Here is a 19,122-nt window from a genome sequence, read left to right as displayed (position 1 = left end):
AACCTTACATATGTAATAATTATAAAAGAGAGACAGAAGGAAGAGGATACATTATTGTACTTATCTTACAATTAATGCAGTAATAACTGTATACTAGTTCATGGCAAAGGTCTATTGTAGAACGTAGAACTGTTTGTATCTGTAAAATACTTGCCTAAAATCTACTATCTTACTAATATTATAAATGCGAATGATGGAATGAATGGATGTTTGTCAGAAGGTAACTCCATTACCGCTGCATGTATCTCGCTAAAATTTGACGTATATGTAGAATATGTTCTACACATAGGCCTACTATGGTAGCTAGAATATGGTCTGTAAGAACACATAGGCTATTAATAAAGTTTTTTTAATCCCACGCAGACGGAGTCGCGGGAGACAGCTAGTAGTTAAATAAAACAGAAGGCAACAGGAGTTCATTTTGGAAATATATTTTATACAGAGAATTTTTTGAGTTTGTCATTGGATTAATATCCATCTAAAACTTAGTCGTGGAAGATGTGTTGTAAAACTTGCGTAATAAACGCAATATACGAGTATAGTACAAAAGATATGCGTAGCCTTTTGATTTAATAAAGCGACGTGTTCTGAATCATCAGTACTCCATGCATCGAAAACAACCTGCATTAATTTGCTAATTGTACCCGATGAATCAACAAGACTAGCATATTGTTTGCGCAGTTCCCAGAGACACCATGCGTGCGCTAGTGTTCTTTTTTTTGACGATATTACCGATTTACTCGGTTCAAGGTCTCTTCGGGGAGAACATTCGTTGGTCTCATCGTTTCAACGTAGATGACGTGTTTGGAATATGGTACGGTGTTGGCTACGCACAACACATGCCAGACATGACTGATAAACCTAATGAAATAGGTTGCGTAACTCTCTATATTACCGATGCTACATACCAGGTTCGCGATGATTGGGTCAACTGGGACGTAAGTACGCTCTGACTTGTAACACTTTCGAGACGCGACTTATTAACTAGCTCATGCTCTTTGACTTCACTTTTTAACAACCTTAAAGACATTATATATCAACCTGTTTAACTAATCGCCGTTTGAGTTCAGGTAATTAATTTCTTATAAATTGTACAATTATACAAGGCGTTTTTTGATATCTCATAGTTTCAGTTGCCTTTATCGGTCATTAAGTTCAATGTACTTTTTGTAGGTTCCACCAATAAACTATACCGATAATAATTGGAGATCTGATAAAAGTAACCCTTGGTCAGGCGATGCCTTGGCGGGCTCCTGGCTGGATATAGCCTTAAAGAGACAGACAAAAAGGAGCGTTAATATTCAACGACGAGTGAGAGTGATGTGGGATGAAGATGGACAAACTATGGAACAGATATACATTTACTCTCCAGAAGATCCTGGCATATGGATTGCTGAAAAACTAAGACCGTTTGAAAGGGAAATGCGAGACAGAGGAATAGGTGATAGCTTATATTTTTAAGAATTTTGCGTCCTGAATGTTATGAACAAAAAATATTAACAGTGATAAATGCCAGCAACAACAGCATGCACGAATGGTGGAGCTCGACCGGTGCAATATCACGACCACACAGAAGACAGAGTGGTATAAAAATGTTGGCAACAAACATTTACCAAGAAATAAGATGACAGAGTAGTATTGACTCAGGCCCTATTCCCTGAATAATACATACTATGAAACGCAGGAATAGTTATACATCTGATTTTTAACAATCTTTATGTCTGTTCCTTTCAGATATATGGTATGCAGACAATCCACCACGACATCCTGAGGTAATCCGGGTGCTGAACGCCACTGTACATACGCTGTTAATCAACCATTGTTCAGAAATCGGCAATGGCGGCATTTTCACTTTGATCCTAAGACGTTCGATATCCAAATTACAAAGATGGGATTGGTTTAAATACGAGCAAGAGTTCTATAAGTACGATTTACCTAGGATGTATCGACATGCCGCCGTTTGTGCTGGATGTATGAATTATAGTTCGATTGTTTTTATGTCTGTTTGTTTGTCTTTATATTTGTTACATTTAACTTTGTTATAGTTTGTTGTAGTTTTGGAGTAAAAGTTTTGGAGATTATAAAATCTCCAAAACTTTTTAAAATCTAATCTAAAGTTTACATTTCAAGTTTGATAAATATAACCATATCAAACTACAACAAACTATATATAAATATAAATATAAATTTACGTGATTTGTTAAATATTTACTTTATAATTGGATAGTAATTAATAAAGTATTTTTAGTAATATTCATAACTGTTTTTTCATCCATTGAATAATTCACTCAGGGTTTTAAGCACTATTAAGTATCATTTTATAGCACTTTCTTAGCATAATAATAAAATATTACTACAAATTCTAAACTTAATAGACTATTAGCTGGAACGTTGACCTGTGGCATGGTCGATAAAAACATGGAAAACAAAAGAAATTAGTTAATTAAGTCACTATAGGTTAGTTCAAGCTTATAACATAAAATAGGTACTACGACAAACGGCTACAGGCGTGTCGTAAACAATAGAAATTTTCCTAAATAAATTTTAAAAGTATTGGAAATTTCACATGGAACGAATTTATTCATAACATGACGTCACTAAATAGAGAAATTGAGTTTTTTTAAACGAAGTTCATGACAACTAGTACTGTACTGTACACGTATTTTACGATATATCCTTTTTATCAATTACCAGGATGCGCAGTACCTACGACTCATTATTTGCGCTGCTAATTGTTTTCGAGGATGCTGTGAACAAGTGCCCTCTGATCTCCGACCATTTGGTTAAAAGCGAGGTCGTATTATACGATAAGTAGGAAGTCCTTTCGCAAATTACACCAATTATACAGCTCAGAAGTAGACCAAAGTTGTTAATTAACTTTGTCAATTAAATACTACGGTGTCACGTCTTGGATAAAACCTGATAAAACAAGCTATTGCGTTAGCTAATATTCAATACGAAACTAGATAAAGTTTACTTTGATTAAGGATTGTTTTGAGTTTCTTAGCCAGAGATCTTCTTCGTATTAATGTATATTATCAAAGGAGGCAAGTGAGAATAATTATGGTAATATTAAAATTCAACGAGCATGAGCCATCAAGTGATATTAAGGTACAATCGGGTTATGTATTTATATTATATAAATGAAAATAGATAATTAAACTAAACAATTAAGTAGTTAACTATAGTTATGAACGTAAAATTACAAGATCGAACATTCTTTACTAGCGTACGTTATTGAAATACATTCTATTACGCTTATTTATTTAACGAAGATGTTTGTCATTCTGAGATATGAAGGCTAAATCAATATATTATTTAATACGCATAGCGAAGATACAATACTTTCATAACATCGATTTACAAATGACAGAACCAGTTAGTCAAATATCCATGTTCCTAGATGCAAGATAAACAACTTGTAGCCTTTGACTCCGGACCTGACAGATTACAATTAGGCCTAATTAGTTTACATCCCACTCCCATACAGTCCGCAGCAGTCGCACTTCACTGTTCGCATCACAACTAACACGCGACATCTCATCCATAGACAACGAAAATACGAAGAAATGTATCAAATAACTGGAGTTTTGTTAGCTCTATTTTCGCTCTCAAATTGTGCAAATTATCAAAGATATGATACAACCAGACAACCAAGTTATACAACAATATCTAATTTGTACAATCAATATCCGTATAAAACTGGTAGTGATATAGCAACATTTCCAGATGCGAATCGATATCCAAATTATAATTCGGGATATACGACACCTAGATACAATAGTTATAATACGGGATCTAATGTATTTCTACCAGGGTACACAACCCCGCAGTATAACAGTTACGGACAAGGGTTTACATCGTACGAAGCACCATTTATGAAGAACATCAGAGACTACTGCGTGAACAGATCGCCCCAGACTGGTATCTGGGTGGACAGTTTGACTGGGATGTGGTACGGCGTGGAGTTCGTACAACATTTAGCAGGGGATTCCAGAGTTGACTACGCCAGAACATGCATCGTGATTCATATCTCGGAGCCACATGATCGGGTGAGTTTTTTAATCTATAAAAGGGTCGTTTTGTATGCAACATCATAAACAGTTAATCCATTTATGTTTAACAGATTTATATTTAAAATTACATTTTTATTCTGCTATTAACTTCATTGTTTTTGTTATGTTGAATGATAGTGTAAATTTTTTCAAATATAATATTTTCCAAGGGAAATATCCAAACAAAATTTATCATTTAGTTATTTAGTAAAAAGTATCAATAATTTAGTTATTTAGGATCGAATTTGAATTAGTGTGACTACACTCGAAATTGACTCCAAATTCGATCCTTTTTTTCCTTTTCGAGCGATTTAAATTGAAGTGACTTCTGCATTAACAACTGTTTTAATGTTATGCATTATCATGTGTGAATATCTTATCATATACCTTGTAATTGAATTATTTTGACGTCTATTTGGGATAATATTCAGTCTTAACTTTCAACAAACCCATTAGTTTAATTATGAGTGTCTCATTGTGTTGATCTTAATATCAACATAAGTGTATGCTTTTGTTTGTTTCTAAGTGATTAGCTTGAATAAAGTAATTTCCAAGAATTTATACTTTAACTGTATACAGATGATAATATTTCGAAGAAACTTCGTAGATCCCGTAACAATTAAATTTCTTATGAAATTCATCTTTGATACTATTTATTTTGTGCATGACAATGTATATAAAAGTTTTAAAACCGATTGGCGTGTTTTAAGCAAAGTTACAATTAAGAGTGGTAACAGAAACCTATCGAGTGGAAATTTATCTTTTGCCGAGTCAATTCTTCTAATAAAGAATTAAATTTTGCTTTAATACTAAAAAATATATACATATATTACTCAAAATGATATTGTAAATTGTGTGTTCACGTCTCCCTGCGTGAAACTGCGGCTAGCGGGCGTATTCACAATGACAATTAGTGATCTTCATTCAGTACTTGATCATTGCGACAATACTGGCACACTTTATTTCCACAGAGCTACGAATGTCTACACCTACCAATAAAATTGGTTTAATTCTTTTTTTTTAAATAAATTAATGAAATATTGTGTAGAAAGGAAATTTCTCTAAATTATAATAAAATAATACTTAGAAATTTTTTAAGCATTGTCCATTTACGTACCTATTAATAGATGTAATAAAAAACTTCATTTTATCTAAATGTATTTTGAATTTGATTCATGGAAGTGAAAATTTATAAGAAATAAATATTTTATATTTTTTATATGGCAATAAGTAATATGTAAAATATTATCCACTATGACATAATCATGGGAATTTTTATGAAAGGTCAGTGGGAACTCTAGTTCTACATAAGGCAGGGGTCAAATGTGATAACATCGTTTCTCGAGTGACTAAGGACCGCGCCGTATCCAATCGCCTGTCAGTCCGTAGCAATCGGTTATACGCTGCCAGTTTTCGCGGGCGTAGCGTTCGAAAATCGAATTCGCTTTTAACAATTAACTTTAAAGTTCCATATTTGAAATTGAATTTGTCAAAAGTGGCATTTGTTTTTTTTTAATGGAATCCTTTAGGCGTGGCACAATGTTTTTACCGTGGTTCCTTCTTTTGTTTTTGAACACATCAGCTATAGAAGTTTCTAATTCTACAAGCAATAATATTACAGTAATTTGTCAAAGAGAACACGAATATGACGATTTGGATCCGAGAACGGTTATGGGAAAATGGAAAGTAGCCGAGCTTTATATGCATTTGAGCAAAGAAGGAGTGAAAACATATAAAAGCTGTCCGATTATAACTATATGGGAAACGGATGACTTTCCCAGATCTACGTATGGGGTAGGTAACTTAATTTGAGTAGTTTAAATATACATATATGTAGTCATGTGTTAACTTTTATGCACTACAATTTTTACTTATTTAAATTCTTTACTTCGAGTTTTATATTATAATACCTAGTTTTTTTATACGGCACAAATTACAAATAAAAAAGTGATATACTTCTAGATGTGAAGTGCACGAAAATTTCTTTACTTTATTTATTTTTATAACGTGAAATTCATCGTGCCTATGTTTTATGATGTTAAAGTGTTGTGCTAGATGGTAACTGTATAAAGTAAATTGTGAATACAGCGGCAAATTGATGGCGCAATTTAAAAAGACGCATCAAGAATATTGTAGGATTGCCTCAATTGATTGCAGCCTTGTGTTGTTATTCTACATAAGTGGGTATTTTGGTACATGTTTTTTAATAGACATAAATGTCCAGTGTTATTATACTATGATATTCTTAAAAAAATCGCTAAGAACTTATCTATGCAAGGAAATTATAAAATATAAAAAAAGATAAAAGAAAATCAGAAAACTCGCAAACATTACTTGACGTATTAGCAGTTTAATTAGTCAAGGCGTTGTTACACATAACTTCATGATACTATAACAAATTACTTATTACTGAGATGTACTAAATTAATATATGTTAACTATTGACAAAAAGATTTCTTAGTAAGTTTTAATTTACAAATTATTAACCTTGTAATTGTCATTATAAAAGCGGTATACTGACGTATTTTTTTCAGTATCGACAGCTAGGCCATTTTAAAGCGATATTTCTTTGTCTGATTGATCAAGCATTAATCCAATGCGTCTTTATGTCACAGGCTGTTTAAAAGGTTCAGTCACCTCTGTTCATAATAACAAAATATCCACAACTGTGACATGATTCTTTAACATTTATAAATAAACTAGCTGTCGCCCGCGACTCCGTCCGCGCGCAGTTAAAAAATGGGGGGGGGGGTGGTTATGAAAAATAGATGTTGGCCGATTCTCAGACCTACTGAATATGCTCACAAAATTTCATGAGAATCGGTCAAGCCGTTTCGGAGGAGTACGGGAACGAAAACTGTGACTCGAGAATTTTATATATTAGATTAGCGTATACAATTATAATAATTCGATTAACAATCAGTGCAGCTGGAGTGTGGGAAGTTGTTATCGTGGTGGGAGCCCCAATCATTGCATTATCCGGACCTAACTTCCGTTAATCGCAAATCCCCGTTTCCTCTGCATCGTGTGCCAATGTTTAAACTGTTTATTGGGGGATTAAAGCCGCATTCCGAGATTTAAAGTGATAATGGAAGACCTTAGTGCAGATTTAGAATGACAAATCTCCACTTACTGCCACAGTTAATGTTGCTCGTTATATTTTTGATACTAATTCTAAATACCTTAGTAACTAATTAACGACTACATTTAAATGAGTTCTTTTTCTCAATACTCAATATTTTTTTATTTATTTAGAAGTAATTTTTCTTATAGTTAATTCCTTTTACATTTGTTCGACTATGTTCTTAATAATTGGGAGTGACCTGTATGCCTCACTATCGCTGCCCACGCACCTCCAAAGTTGAGTCATGGGTGACATTGATGAGGTCAATCTGCCTGACCCACTTAATCTATAATGATCCTATGTTCTGGAATGAACATTAAGCCTATTTGAATTTTTTCTAGATTTGTTAGGTTTTCATAAGAACTAAGTATTCGAAAAGTGTATTCCTTTTCATGCAATTTAGTTTAATTAGTTTACTTTGTATAACATTAAAGAATTATTAATCATCATAATCTTCTTGTTTTCTTTTAAAGAGTTTTCTTTGTGTTTTATTTAATTTTGTTTGTTTCTTTCCAGCCGTCAACAGAGAACCAACTGTTCCATGTGCAGCACATTAACGCAAAATTCCGCCAGGAGTACCGACATCTGCGCCTGCTCTGGGACGAGGCGGGAGAGACCATAGAGTATGCACTTTACTTCAGAAACGATTCCGCGGGATATTGGCAAGTTCTCGATGGTCAAAACGGTACATATTTTTTTAACATATTTGACAGTAAACATGTTTAACAGTTAAATAATTAAATTAGCTTCCCATTTAAAATCGAATATCGTACAAACAGTTGTAAGTAAGATCTAATTAAATTAAAATAGATGAAATAATAAAACGTATTTTTCCTATTTTAGGTACAATAACGAATCGTTCAACCTACCAGCAGTTTAGTGGTTCAGTGCAAGTTCTTAAAGCTGTAAATGACCACCTACTTTTGAACTTCTGTCAAGAAGGGACGGCCACTGCCCCTGCACAGTTATACTCTGTTCTTTTCTCTCGAAACCCGGGCGCTATGCCGCGCTGGGAGATCGACTCTGTTCATACTTTGCTACAGAATAAAAAACTCTCTGTAGCTTCGAGAAGAATGGTCTGTGGCAATAGTGCTGATAAACCATATGGAATGGTATTTTCGATCCTAACATGCCTATTGGCGTATGTGATTAGTATGTCATAATATCATACATTGTGTAAAAAACAATAAATGCATTATCAGAACCATAATAAGTCCTTTATACATAATTATTTGTGCTATGAGTAAAATATACAGACCTATAGAATATGTGACAACATAGACTAATAGATATCTTTAGATTTTCTCAGGTTTTAATTATATATTGGTTGATTAACAAGTGATATATAATCTGTTATTCATGTGAAATTGAAAACAGAAAAGTTGCATTAAATACCAGTAATGCATTTTAAAATCCGTCCTATTTAAATTGAAAATAAGTTATGTATTTATATTGGTAGTCTTGGAAAATACTTAATATCATACAATTATATATGAATGTCAATAATTGAAAACGTTAATAATGTGTTCATTCAAAATGAAACGCCAAGTAAAAAGTATAAATTGAAATAACACATCGATATATTGCATAATTTAAAGTATTGTATAAAAATACGAGTTTATTTCTATTCTTATGTGCATTAAATTTTGGTATAAATAAGTATTTACTTAGTCCTTTCTGTATAATACACAGAATTCTAAGAAAAACTTAACTTTTTGTTACGACAAAATGTTTAATATATAATTTATTCTTAACTTATTTCAAATATTTATTTATATGTAAGATATAATTGCTGAATTATAATAAATTATGAAATAAATCTTATTTTTTTCTTTAACTTGATCTTTTAACATGCCTTATTGTTAATGTCGTAATATATTTGTGACCTATTACCGTTAAAGAGTGGGAGAAGACCTTCATTTGATTCGACATTTTCTCTGAAGTGCTATATTTATAAACAAACAACTATAGTTTTATTTTTCTTAATATAAACGGCGATTGCAATCTTGAAAAGGATTTTATTGTTTTATTTTTAAAGAGCAAAAACAGTGTTAGCTAGTTCGTGCACTTTTATGAAGGGGGAATGTTCAGCGATGACATCACGGGTGTGCGGGGATGTTAAAGTTAATCTAATGTCAAACAACAACATTGACCATGGGTTACTGATGCCAAAATCTCTATAAAATATCGTCAGCGTCATCCCGGTCATTATCTATGACAAAACAGAGATAACAATATGTTTTAAATGGAGATTTTTATCTCAAAAACCCACCGTCAATCCTGTAAATGAAAAATAAATAACTAAAAGGTTCAACATTACTTAAATAAATTTAATTTTATTTATTTTAAAATTCAATTATAATTAATTTTAACTGTAATAATAGTATGTTGTTAATTAAAAAGTAGTTCTTATTTACAGTCCCCAGCCAATAATTTAACAATTTCATGGGGATTAGAATAAATAAAATTATTATCATGATCAAAGGTAAGTCCAAATATATTTCTTATTTCTGCAATCTTTTCCAATGTGTAATCTTCTTTGTTGATGACGTAAATGCCGTGTTGACCGCAAAAGTGTACCACACCGTCATTATCAACTTCAATACATCTAAAGTTATTGATACCTTTTATAAAAATACGATCACTTGTACCATTTTTTATCATATAAAGACCAGTACGATTTGTGATGTAACTATTCCCATGGCCATCTATAGCGTATTGATATATTTTCTCGTGAATATGTTTCTGACGCACCGCTTTCACTCCTGATTCCTCGTGTTCACATTTGTATAATCTCTGCTGTGGATAATTTATAAAATGCAGTTTTTCTTTAATGAACATATCCCAGACATTAAAACCTTCAATTATCTTCTTAGTTTCATTTTCTTTTTTAATCAATTCTTCGTAAATACCGAGACTGCCTCCGAAGTATATTTTATCGTTTATATTATCGATTGCAATGGCGAAACCATTTTCAATATTGTCTTTTACTTTGTGTTCCGTGTTTCCTTTTTCTATATATGCGATATTAAAACGATCTTCTTCTTCTTTTCCTATGTTATAACTGAAATAGACTCTGTGCCTGTGTTTGTCGTATGATAGTTGGTATGGCCGATCGATGTTTTTTGATAAAACTTCTTTTCTATGAAATTTATTATTAAGATATATGCCATCACATTTTTCACTATTCACTACACTTGATATAACAAATAATGTAAAATACACTATGATTATATTCATTTTAATAAAAATATAATGTAGTTACACGGTTTTCCGCACAACATGCAGGATATGTATTTGCAAACGATCTGTGGCTAAACATTGTCTTGTGTTTCATACTATTCATTTTATCTGCCTGTAATTTAATAGGGATCGATTCTGTGGGCGTATGTCCCTAGACACATATGCAAATGCTAATTAAAAATAGTTTTAAATTACTGCGTACCTACCCTTTTTCCTATAAACATAACATTTTATTTTCAAGTAAAAGTTCAAAGTAATTATAAATTTGTTTTTTTTAAAAATCTTAATAACATGCAGAGAAAAATGTAAAAAATTAAACATTACTTTTGTGTTTTTTAACGCAACAAACTTTCCGATAATCTAAACCCGTTTTCCCCCGACATCAAGGCAAAACGTACCAGGGCATAAGGAGCCAGCAGAGATACAACAACGGGAGAAAAAGGATAGATTGGATGATCTATCTCGCTCGCCTGCTACGAGGGTGGTACACTGATTTCACCCCATCCCCTGTCATCAAATCCTCCCTGTAAGATTTAACAACAGTAGACCAGAGCAGGACGGCAAACCATCTACGTCATCAACATGGGATATAAATCAATATCTGTGTACTTTAAGTTTTTTATTTGTAATTACGATATTTTTAGATCTATAACGCCACTAAAAATAATGGTCAATTAATAAACAAATATAAGTATGGAGGTTCGGACATTCTTAATTCATTTGGTTGTTACAAGTGACTTCTACTTATTTATGGATGGAAAGATTTTTTTCGTAGAGCATGATAGTAAAAACTAAAAAGTTACTTATTATTTATTGTAGCTTATCTTGGTATAATGAATATTGCCCTTTAATTTTCAAACCTGACTAAAAGAAGAAGGAAGAAAACTTCTGCTGGTGTTGAGAAAAATATCGTTAAAAGTTCCAAAAGTAGCCTAAAACATTATTTTTATGAAGGTTAAGTTGGCTTGCCACTTTTTCAGGATTTTTCAGTTTACACATTATAGGCGATTCATTGAAAAAGATTGATTATGCAAAATTAAACAGCCAAAGCGATCTTGAAGGGGCAAGCTATATGTCGGTGTCGTGGGATCGGTCGCAGAGGTCGTTTCCACTAGGGGAGCATATGTAACAGGAGGTGTTAGCAGGAAAGGGTCATACTGTGGGGCAGTGAAATACTCCAACAGGGAGTCGGGAACAGTCGACCGCTTCCCATTTATGTACCCCTAGTACTTTGTACGGAATGTGGAATATTTTTGCTATTCGAAAACATCAGGATTGTTTGAAAAAAATAATAATTTATTATTAAAACATTAATTTACTTTAATTAAAATCTTGTTTTACAACCTTTAAAACTTAATATTAATTTAAACTAAAATCAATTAAGTTTATCTAAATTAGTTCTAATTAGACTTCACAAGCGCCTGTAGATGATACTGTGACGGTTCCTCTGACGTACGTGACACCTTCTTTGCAGTCACATGCATCCTGGAAATTAAAAAAATAATAATGTCACGCCGCATGTTTCAGAGAAACTTTTCTTAAGAACAAATGCTTCCAAGATTGTGCAATTATTTTATACAAGCTTTTGCCCGCGACTTAAAAACAACGCGAATTAAAAAAAAATAGTAAGTAGACTACGTTCTACGTCTGTGACAAAAATCGATATCCGTTGAGCCGTTCTGGAGATAACTTGGAACAAACAAACATCCATCCATTCATCTATCTAAACTTTCGCATTTATAATAGTAGTAAGAAGTAAGACTAATACGTCAATGTTACGTTAATTCAAATTGTCACATACTTTATCCAATTACACAGAGAAAGCCTTAACTAATATTTATTCGTAAAAGTTACTCGATTATTATTAGAGAATTTTTACACAATATGTTTGAACAGACGATAAAGAATCGATTGATTAGGTAATAATTAAAATATTAATCTGTCTATTATTATTAAATGCGAAAGCTTACAGTTGTATGGATGTTTTAACCACGTTAATCCAGATTAGAGGAACATAGATTACAGAGTGGAATGTGGCATTTGTCACTAATTGAATTTTTGTTTTAAATTCCATTGTCTCTGGTCATAGCTAGATGTACATACAAAATACTTACAAATATATCTTCACGAGATGAGCAAGCTGGGTTTTGTTCATAAAAGTGTACTTTTTGTATATTATGCTTAATTATCTCATCTGATGTTCGTCTGTCGTCTTCATTGGTGTTCACCTTTGCAACCAGGCCTTTGTGGTTTCTCTTCACTATTAAATTGTCTGAATTTACATTAGCCATTACTACAGGGCTGCCAAAAATGGCATTGTCTAAATATACGCAGTAACTGTCCTGTCTGTCTGTTTGATCACAATCATGATTTGTATTAACTTTGATATTAATAGCAGAATTTCCATTTCTTATTACTTTATCTTGTGTATTATTATCATTTTCATCGTTTCTTAAATAGTTTTGATATAATTCATCATTGTTTGATCTATTATTTTTACGCTTACGTAGTCTTCTTATTTTTATATACGCGTTAGTTAGATATTGGAATTTAAGAAAATATGTGGTCACTTCTTTAGCACTTGCCCAGCCACTCTTTTTCTGTTTTATGTGTTTCAAACAGACTTGTCGAGGATACGAAGTACCGTATCCTGATAACCCGTAACCTGGAAAATGTTCCGTAAAATTATTTTGTAAAATTCTTTTGTGTTTGACATTTCACGACAAGATTGTGGGTAATAAAACTTACCGTTTTTTCCACTACAAGAGCAGGGTGAGATGAGCGGGGAGTTTTCCTGCGTGCGCGTGTAGGGTGCGCTGCGCGTGCAGAAGTTGCTGTGCCACGTGCTGTCCGTGTCCACAGAGTCTCCGAGTGATTCTACTTCTAACCACTTAGATGATTCTCTTAGCGAGAAGAATGTAAGCGTCACTATTGCCTGGAATTATGTTGTTGGTTTTATTATTTATAACTACTGAAGTGTTTCTTTCTGGCAATTTTTAGACTATATGATTAGATAGATGCTATTAGGCATTTTCCAGAGACGGCGTTTTTTACTCTTTTATTACCTTCAAGAAACAACATTGTGCTATGACTACATGGTTTATCTTTTCAAGTAAACAATTATTCTGTAAATATTTAAAGTATTATCACTGTCGTACCATTACAAAGCACGCAGCGGCGCACAAAGTGGCGCAGAGTGGGAAGCCATACCGCTGGGCCAGTGCGCCGCCCAGCGCTGGACCCAGCACCTCGCCCAGCGAATAGCAGCATGACCATACGCCCGCCACCGCGCTGTACGTCGCCAGCGCCTCTGGGCACCCACCTTCGAAACTGACAACAACATATTACAAAAAATATTTAACTAAAAAAGATACCTACGTCGATCTAGTTAATCTAGACGCAGGTATCTCTTTAAAAAGAAAACAAACAAATCTAACAATTATTTTTCATTCTAGGCCAGCTTTGGAATCTCGCGGTATAAGCAACAAACTTAATTGAGTAGGTGGCGATTAAATGACGTCATTAAGCCATTTGAAATTTAAAACTTTTGCTGGCAATACCTTATTGAGGAGCTGAATAATTTCTACATAAATTTATTTGTATTGTAATGTTTTAAATGTTCGACTTTTCTTACTTAATTACTAATTTTTCGTTACTTTATATGGACATATGTTTTACTTACATGGAACTTGTGAGCACTCCTTGAAATGTCGGCAACAATGTTAAGGCCACAGATATGCCCAATATCGAGAGCGCTACGAGGTCGAGCCACAGGTCACTAAAAATATGTAAAAAAAATAGTCATCCAGGGTTATTACCTTTTACGGTAAAGAAAATAGAAAATATTTACTAGAAGGTTTTATTGTAAAGGCTTAGAACACAGAATATAATAATTTATACGTTAGAGACTTAAGATAAATATGAAATAAACTCACCGAGACAAGCCAGGTATGAACGGACACGGGCCAAGAAGTAACAGTCCGATTGTAGATAGAAATAGTCCCCACACCATCATGCACCAATGATTATGCACTCTAAAAAAATAATACGCATGAGAAAATAGAAAATCTTTACTTACTAAAGATTTTTTATAATTACTTCTTACCTGTCGGCCACCCAACCCCATATCGGACTGAAGATTCCATAAAGACTGGAAAATAATAAAAAGATCAAGCCTATTTGTTCAGTGGAGAGGCCGAACTGTCTTAAATGTGGCTCCAGAGTCGGGTCCAAGAACGCCCAAGTGTTAGACACGATGACGATGACCAGCCCGGTTATTATGATCGACGGTATCTTGAACAAACGCAGAATAGACGCTGTTTTAGAACCGGACACGAATTCTGAAAGCATGCAACAAGCAAATTAAATTAATTTCTAAACATAGTTTTTAGTGAATTTTAACAAAAAAGAGTTACTTTCGCTTACCTTCACAGTCCGAGAGAAGGAAGAAGTTAATCGGTACGGTCAGCACCATCACTACTCCAAGACTGTAGAATGGCACACCGAATCCCCCGATCTACCTGAAACATATCTGATATAATTATATTCATTTAACTATGTAATTTTTAAAATATGATACTATTGTTATTTTAATTTCAAATTAAAATTATTTGCACACATGAGAGGTGCCATTCTCCTCAAAGTAAATAAAGTTAAAAAACACTACTCGGACCGATATACAAACGTAAAGATACAAACTGTTCTTGTGGCAGTTCTAATGAATAAAAGTTTTGAAGCTCTGCACATTCTACATTATGCTATCGTCAACCCATAAAATACACATGCCTGTTCGCAAACAGTTTTAACAAGGTATACTTAAACTTTCACGATAAAAGTAACATATCAAACACTACAATTATGAAATGAATTAGTGTATACCGAATAGAGAAGTCCACCAATCGCCGGGCCGACAGACATGCCGAGACCGACGAACGTCTCTAGTATACCGAGCACAGTGCCGATACTGTCAGGGAAGGCATTGACAACGAACACATAGCTGGCCGTGGAGTATGCGCTCGCTCCCAGCGCCTCCATGCCGCGCACCACGAAGCATAGGATAGTAAATGTTAACGAATCTTGCACCATTACTAGAGTCCTAGAATATTAGATGACATTAAATCTAAATGTTTATACTCCACAAAATTACGACAATTTTGATACTCTGACACTTTTATCCAAAAACAGAAAAATACCTTACAGCTTACGTGAACTACATAAGTTATTAGCCGACTTCAAAAGAAGGAGGTTATCAATTCGACTGTATTTTTTTTTATGTGTGTTACCGCGAAACTCCACCGCTGGTGGTCCGATTTTGATAAAAAATATTTTAATCGAAAGGAAGTGCTTGCAGATGGGTCCCAGTTTTTTTTTATTTACTTATAATCTGGATCACATTCTCAGCATATTTATTTCAATGCAAGGTTGGCTTGGCCTTGGTCATAATACGATTAAGACGAAGACGCCGCCAAGGTGTTATAAGCTGAAGTTATAGTGAAGGTAGACGAATGTCGTGCTAGTATCACATTCTAATCTACTTAGGTTGCACGCGCAGATTATGTTACATTCAACTAAGCCTTGCATATAAAATAGTTTGTGGTTGCCCATAATAGATATTCACATTTCAAATAATGTGTACTTAGATAAAGTTCTAATGTCCACACTCCTTTAATGTCACTATAGGTAGGCCATTTAAATAGGTCACATTTGACTCTTCATCAAAATCCAAAAACGTAACCTTATAACGGCAGGCGACAGTATTTACATATGATGGAATTCGTATTAAATTAAAAGCAAACTGACAAAGACCAAGATTTCAAACATAACTTTAATAAATATGATATGCGTACCCAAATAGAACATTGCAAGCGCCGGCAATAAACATTCCCGCGATGAACATAAACTTAGCGCCCATCGCTGGCAGCTGAAAACAGATTAAGTAGCGTAAGACTGACTATGCACCTTTAGTTCAGTTTAACTCAGAACTTTACAGTTTAACTGACTTTTAAGATTTATTTAAATAAACAGTTCGACTGTGCAGTTAAAACTAAAGGTATGTATCGGGCTTTAGTAGTACGTCGGACCAGACAAAGAATGTAGACTATAAAAAGAAAAGGGAAGATTTCGTATGTTTCTGAAATTTCACTTATCAGTCAAATAATACTCTATAATGAATGAGTCCCTACACTGATAACGTTCAGATTTATAGTCACAACACGAGAAACTGAGAATGTACAGACGAGAATGAATGTTTTTTTGGAATATTCCATTACAATGTCAATGTGGAGATAGGGAAACGATACACTTTAGCCCTTTGTACTAAATAAATTATTGATTCGTGAGCAAAACCAAGAATAGTAAACACCTAGGACCTATTTAAGGCTACGGCTGGTTTAACTGAATCGATGCTTAAATCTTACCATACTGACGAAACATTTATACAACACTAGCTTTTACCCGCGACTCCGTCCGCGCGGAATAAAAAATAGAAAACGGGGTAAAAATTATCCTATGTCCTTTTCCTGGTTCTAAGCTAACTGCCCACCAATTTTCAGTCAAATCGATTCAGCCGTTCTTGAGTTATAAATGGTGTAACTAACACGACTTTCTTTTATATATATAGATTATTGTTTCTTTTTTATTTTGATTTGTCATTATTTTATTGACTTATCGGTAATTAGCTCGATTAAAATGGCGAGGGAATTGCTACACGATACCGATACGATATTAGGTTTCTGTTTGTTGGATTCCTGCACAACATGGCTTCCAGGAACAACCTAACTACAATTGACTGCAATAAAATTAATTTTGTGTTCAGTTTTATTCTAAATAATCCTACAAAGCAGGTAATTCTTATTTTTATCTTATTTGGAATGTTTTTTTAAGAAAAGTATGATATCGTTGCATGCAAAACAAACAACGTACTTACGAATTTCCCGAATAGCGGCGAGGTTAGGAACATTACAACAGCGTAGAAGCTAAACACCATTCCACACATCGTATCTGAGAGTCCCTTAGCGTTGGCCTCGCGCGGAAAGAACGGCGCCATGATGCTCATGGAGCAGAAGCTCATGAAATCCACAAGCGCCAGAGATGCCAGTGTCAGCCGCTGACGACGAGAGAGATGCCGCACCGCGCTTGGCCGGGGTCGAGTTTGAGTTCGCACTAACCTGCATCATACATAATTGCTACAATAAAATTAATAATTTAAGAACAAATAAACCTTACTGTGTTTAAGCCCATATGCTAGGGAGTTTGGGCAAGAATGCGATTCGAATAACCTCACTTTTTAAAATTAGTCAAGTCGTTTAGCTGAACTACCCGCGAAGAACTTCATCATGTCAGTCGGGAAATAGATTTAATGGTGATTAACGAACTTTGGTACTGTTTACTGATTGCCGTAAAGAACAATCAGTAATGTCACTGACCTTGAATAATATTTTATTCATAAACATTACAACAGATAGTATTCTTAAACGCAAAATATATTACTTCGATATTCATGTAAATAAAACGTACCCCATTTTACAAACGTGCAATTGTTTACGGTACTATTTACTACTACACTTATCTGAAGATAATCATAATCTCTTCAGTGACAAATTGCTACTACTTTATTAACAATATCTAAATTACGTTACATCTAATTACCCACTTAACATAGGAATGTTAAAATAAAAGTAGTAACAAAACAAAAAATACGACATATTTTCAAAACCATTGTTATATTGAGGGTAGATTTAAAAACACTTCTAACGAAGTACAATAATAAACCGGTATGCCAAGACCTACCTTTCCCTTAAGATTCTTATTTCAGAGGTACTATCATCAGCTGGTCCACCCGACCAGGAGTGAGCTCTGCGCATTCTCCCCGAATCAGGCAAGGAACTTCGTCCGCCCCACGTGGCCGCGAGATCCTCGGCTTGCGTAGACGTCTTCATTAAATTACTATCGAACACTATTGTTTCAATAGATGAAGTCGTTTCAACTACACTATTATGAAAATTAGATCCTACAGAATCATTTCTAGTTCTAACATCACTAGGAATTAAATCTGTTTGTAATCTGTCGTTTATTTGATCGGAATTATCCATATTTATTAGTTTAAAGTTTAAGAATTATTTTTCACACTTTATATGTCGAACACTTCACTTCCCCAGTAACAGAGTTCAATGGTAAACAAATAGTATCGAGCGTGTCAATAGACCGAGTGCCGGGAGCCGACTGGTCATTACGTTTCTACCTCCGGTATCAATTATCAATATCTTATCGGGTGCAAATAATAACTTCCGAAGGGGAGCACTTGTTTATTTTCAGAATGGTGTGAATGCAAATATGTAAAAATAATATATGATACCGAAATCGATTACAAAAATGGAACATATTATTTGAGATTTGTTGATATGAATGTGGAAAGATTTGACCGTTATTTAAAACTAGCTTTTACCCGCGACTCCGTCCGCGCGGAATAAAAAAAAAAGAAAAGAAAACGGGGTAAAAATTATCCTATGTCCTATTCCTGGTTCTAAGCTACCTGCCCACCAATTTTCAGTCAAATCGATTCAGCCGTTCTTGAGTTATAAATGGTGTAACTAACACAACTTTCTTTTATATATATAGATACTAGCTTTTACCCGCGACTCCGTCCGCGCGGAATAAAAAATAGAAAACGGGGTAAAAATTATCCTATGTCCTTTTCCCGGT

At 33.9% G+C, this 19,122-nt stretch overlaps 4 protein-coding genes across 4 annotated transcripts; 2 read left to right on the top strand and 2 right to left on the bottom strand.

Moving 5' to 3' along the window:
* Positions 1–651: 651 nt before the first annotated feature.
* On the top strand, positions 652–2,066 carry LOC106712383. Its single transcript, XM_045686590.1, has 4 exons — positions 652–938; positions 1,174–1,441; positions 1,735–2,003; positions 2,046–2,066. Exons 1-4 carry the CDS (start codon positions 696–698, stop codon positions 2,064–2,066), a joined length of 801 nt encoding a protein of 266 aa, XP_045542546.1. The 5' UTR covers positions 652–695.
* Positions 2,067–3,459: 1,393 nt separating this feature from the next.
* On the top strand, positions 3,460–8,721 carry LOC106712322. The gene is made up of 3 exons (XM_014504835.2): positions 3,460–4,052; positions 7,696–7,864; positions 8,023–8,721. Exons 1-3 carry the CDS (start codon positions 3,570–3,572, stop codon positions 8,340–8,342), a joined length of 972 nt encoding a protein of 323 aa, XP_014360321.2. The 5' UTR covers positions 3,460–3,569; the 3' UTR covers positions 8,343–8,721.
* Positions 8,722–9,558: 837 nt separating this feature from the next.
* Positions 9,559–10,480, bottom strand: LOC106712371 (ommochrome-binding protein). Its single transcript, XM_014504894.2, has one exon. It carries the CDS (start codon positions 10,417–10,419, stop codon positions 9,589–9,591), a length of 831 nt encoding a protein of 276 aa, XP_014360380.2. The 5' UTR covers positions 10,420–10,480; the 3' UTR covers positions 9,559–9,588.
* Positions 10,481–11,826: 1,346 nt separating this feature from the next.
* On the bottom strand, positions 11,827–18,540 carry LOC106712340 (MFS-type transporter SLC18B1-like). Its single transcript, XM_045686385.1, has 12 exons — positions 18,211–18,540; positions 17,348–17,588; positions 16,269–16,342; positions 15,301–15,517; positions 14,848–14,938; positions 14,528–14,762; positions 14,358–14,456; positions 14,105–14,200; positions 13,581–13,752; positions 13,171–13,357; positions 12,537–13,087; positions 11,827–11,907 (listed from the first exon to the last, which is right to left on the bottom strand). The coding sequence occupies exons 1-12, from the start codon at positions 18,510–18,512 to the stop codon at positions 11,827–11,829; spliced, it is 2,346 nt and encodes a 781-aa protein (XP_045542341.1). The 5' UTR covers positions 18,513–18,540.
* Between the last annotated feature and the right edge of the window lie 582 nt (positions 18,541–19,122).

Source organism: Papilio machaon, chromosome 3 (assembly GCF_912999745.1).
Source record: "Papilio machaon chromosome 3, ilPapMach1.1, whole genome shotgun sequence".
In the NCBI taxonomy this organism is placed as follows: domain Eukaryota; kingdom Metazoa; phylum Arthropoda; class Insecta; order Lepidoptera; family Papilionidae; genus Papilio; species Papilio machaon.
Note: the sequence above shows the minus strand (reverse complement) of the source record. Positions and strands in the feature narration are given on the sequence as shown.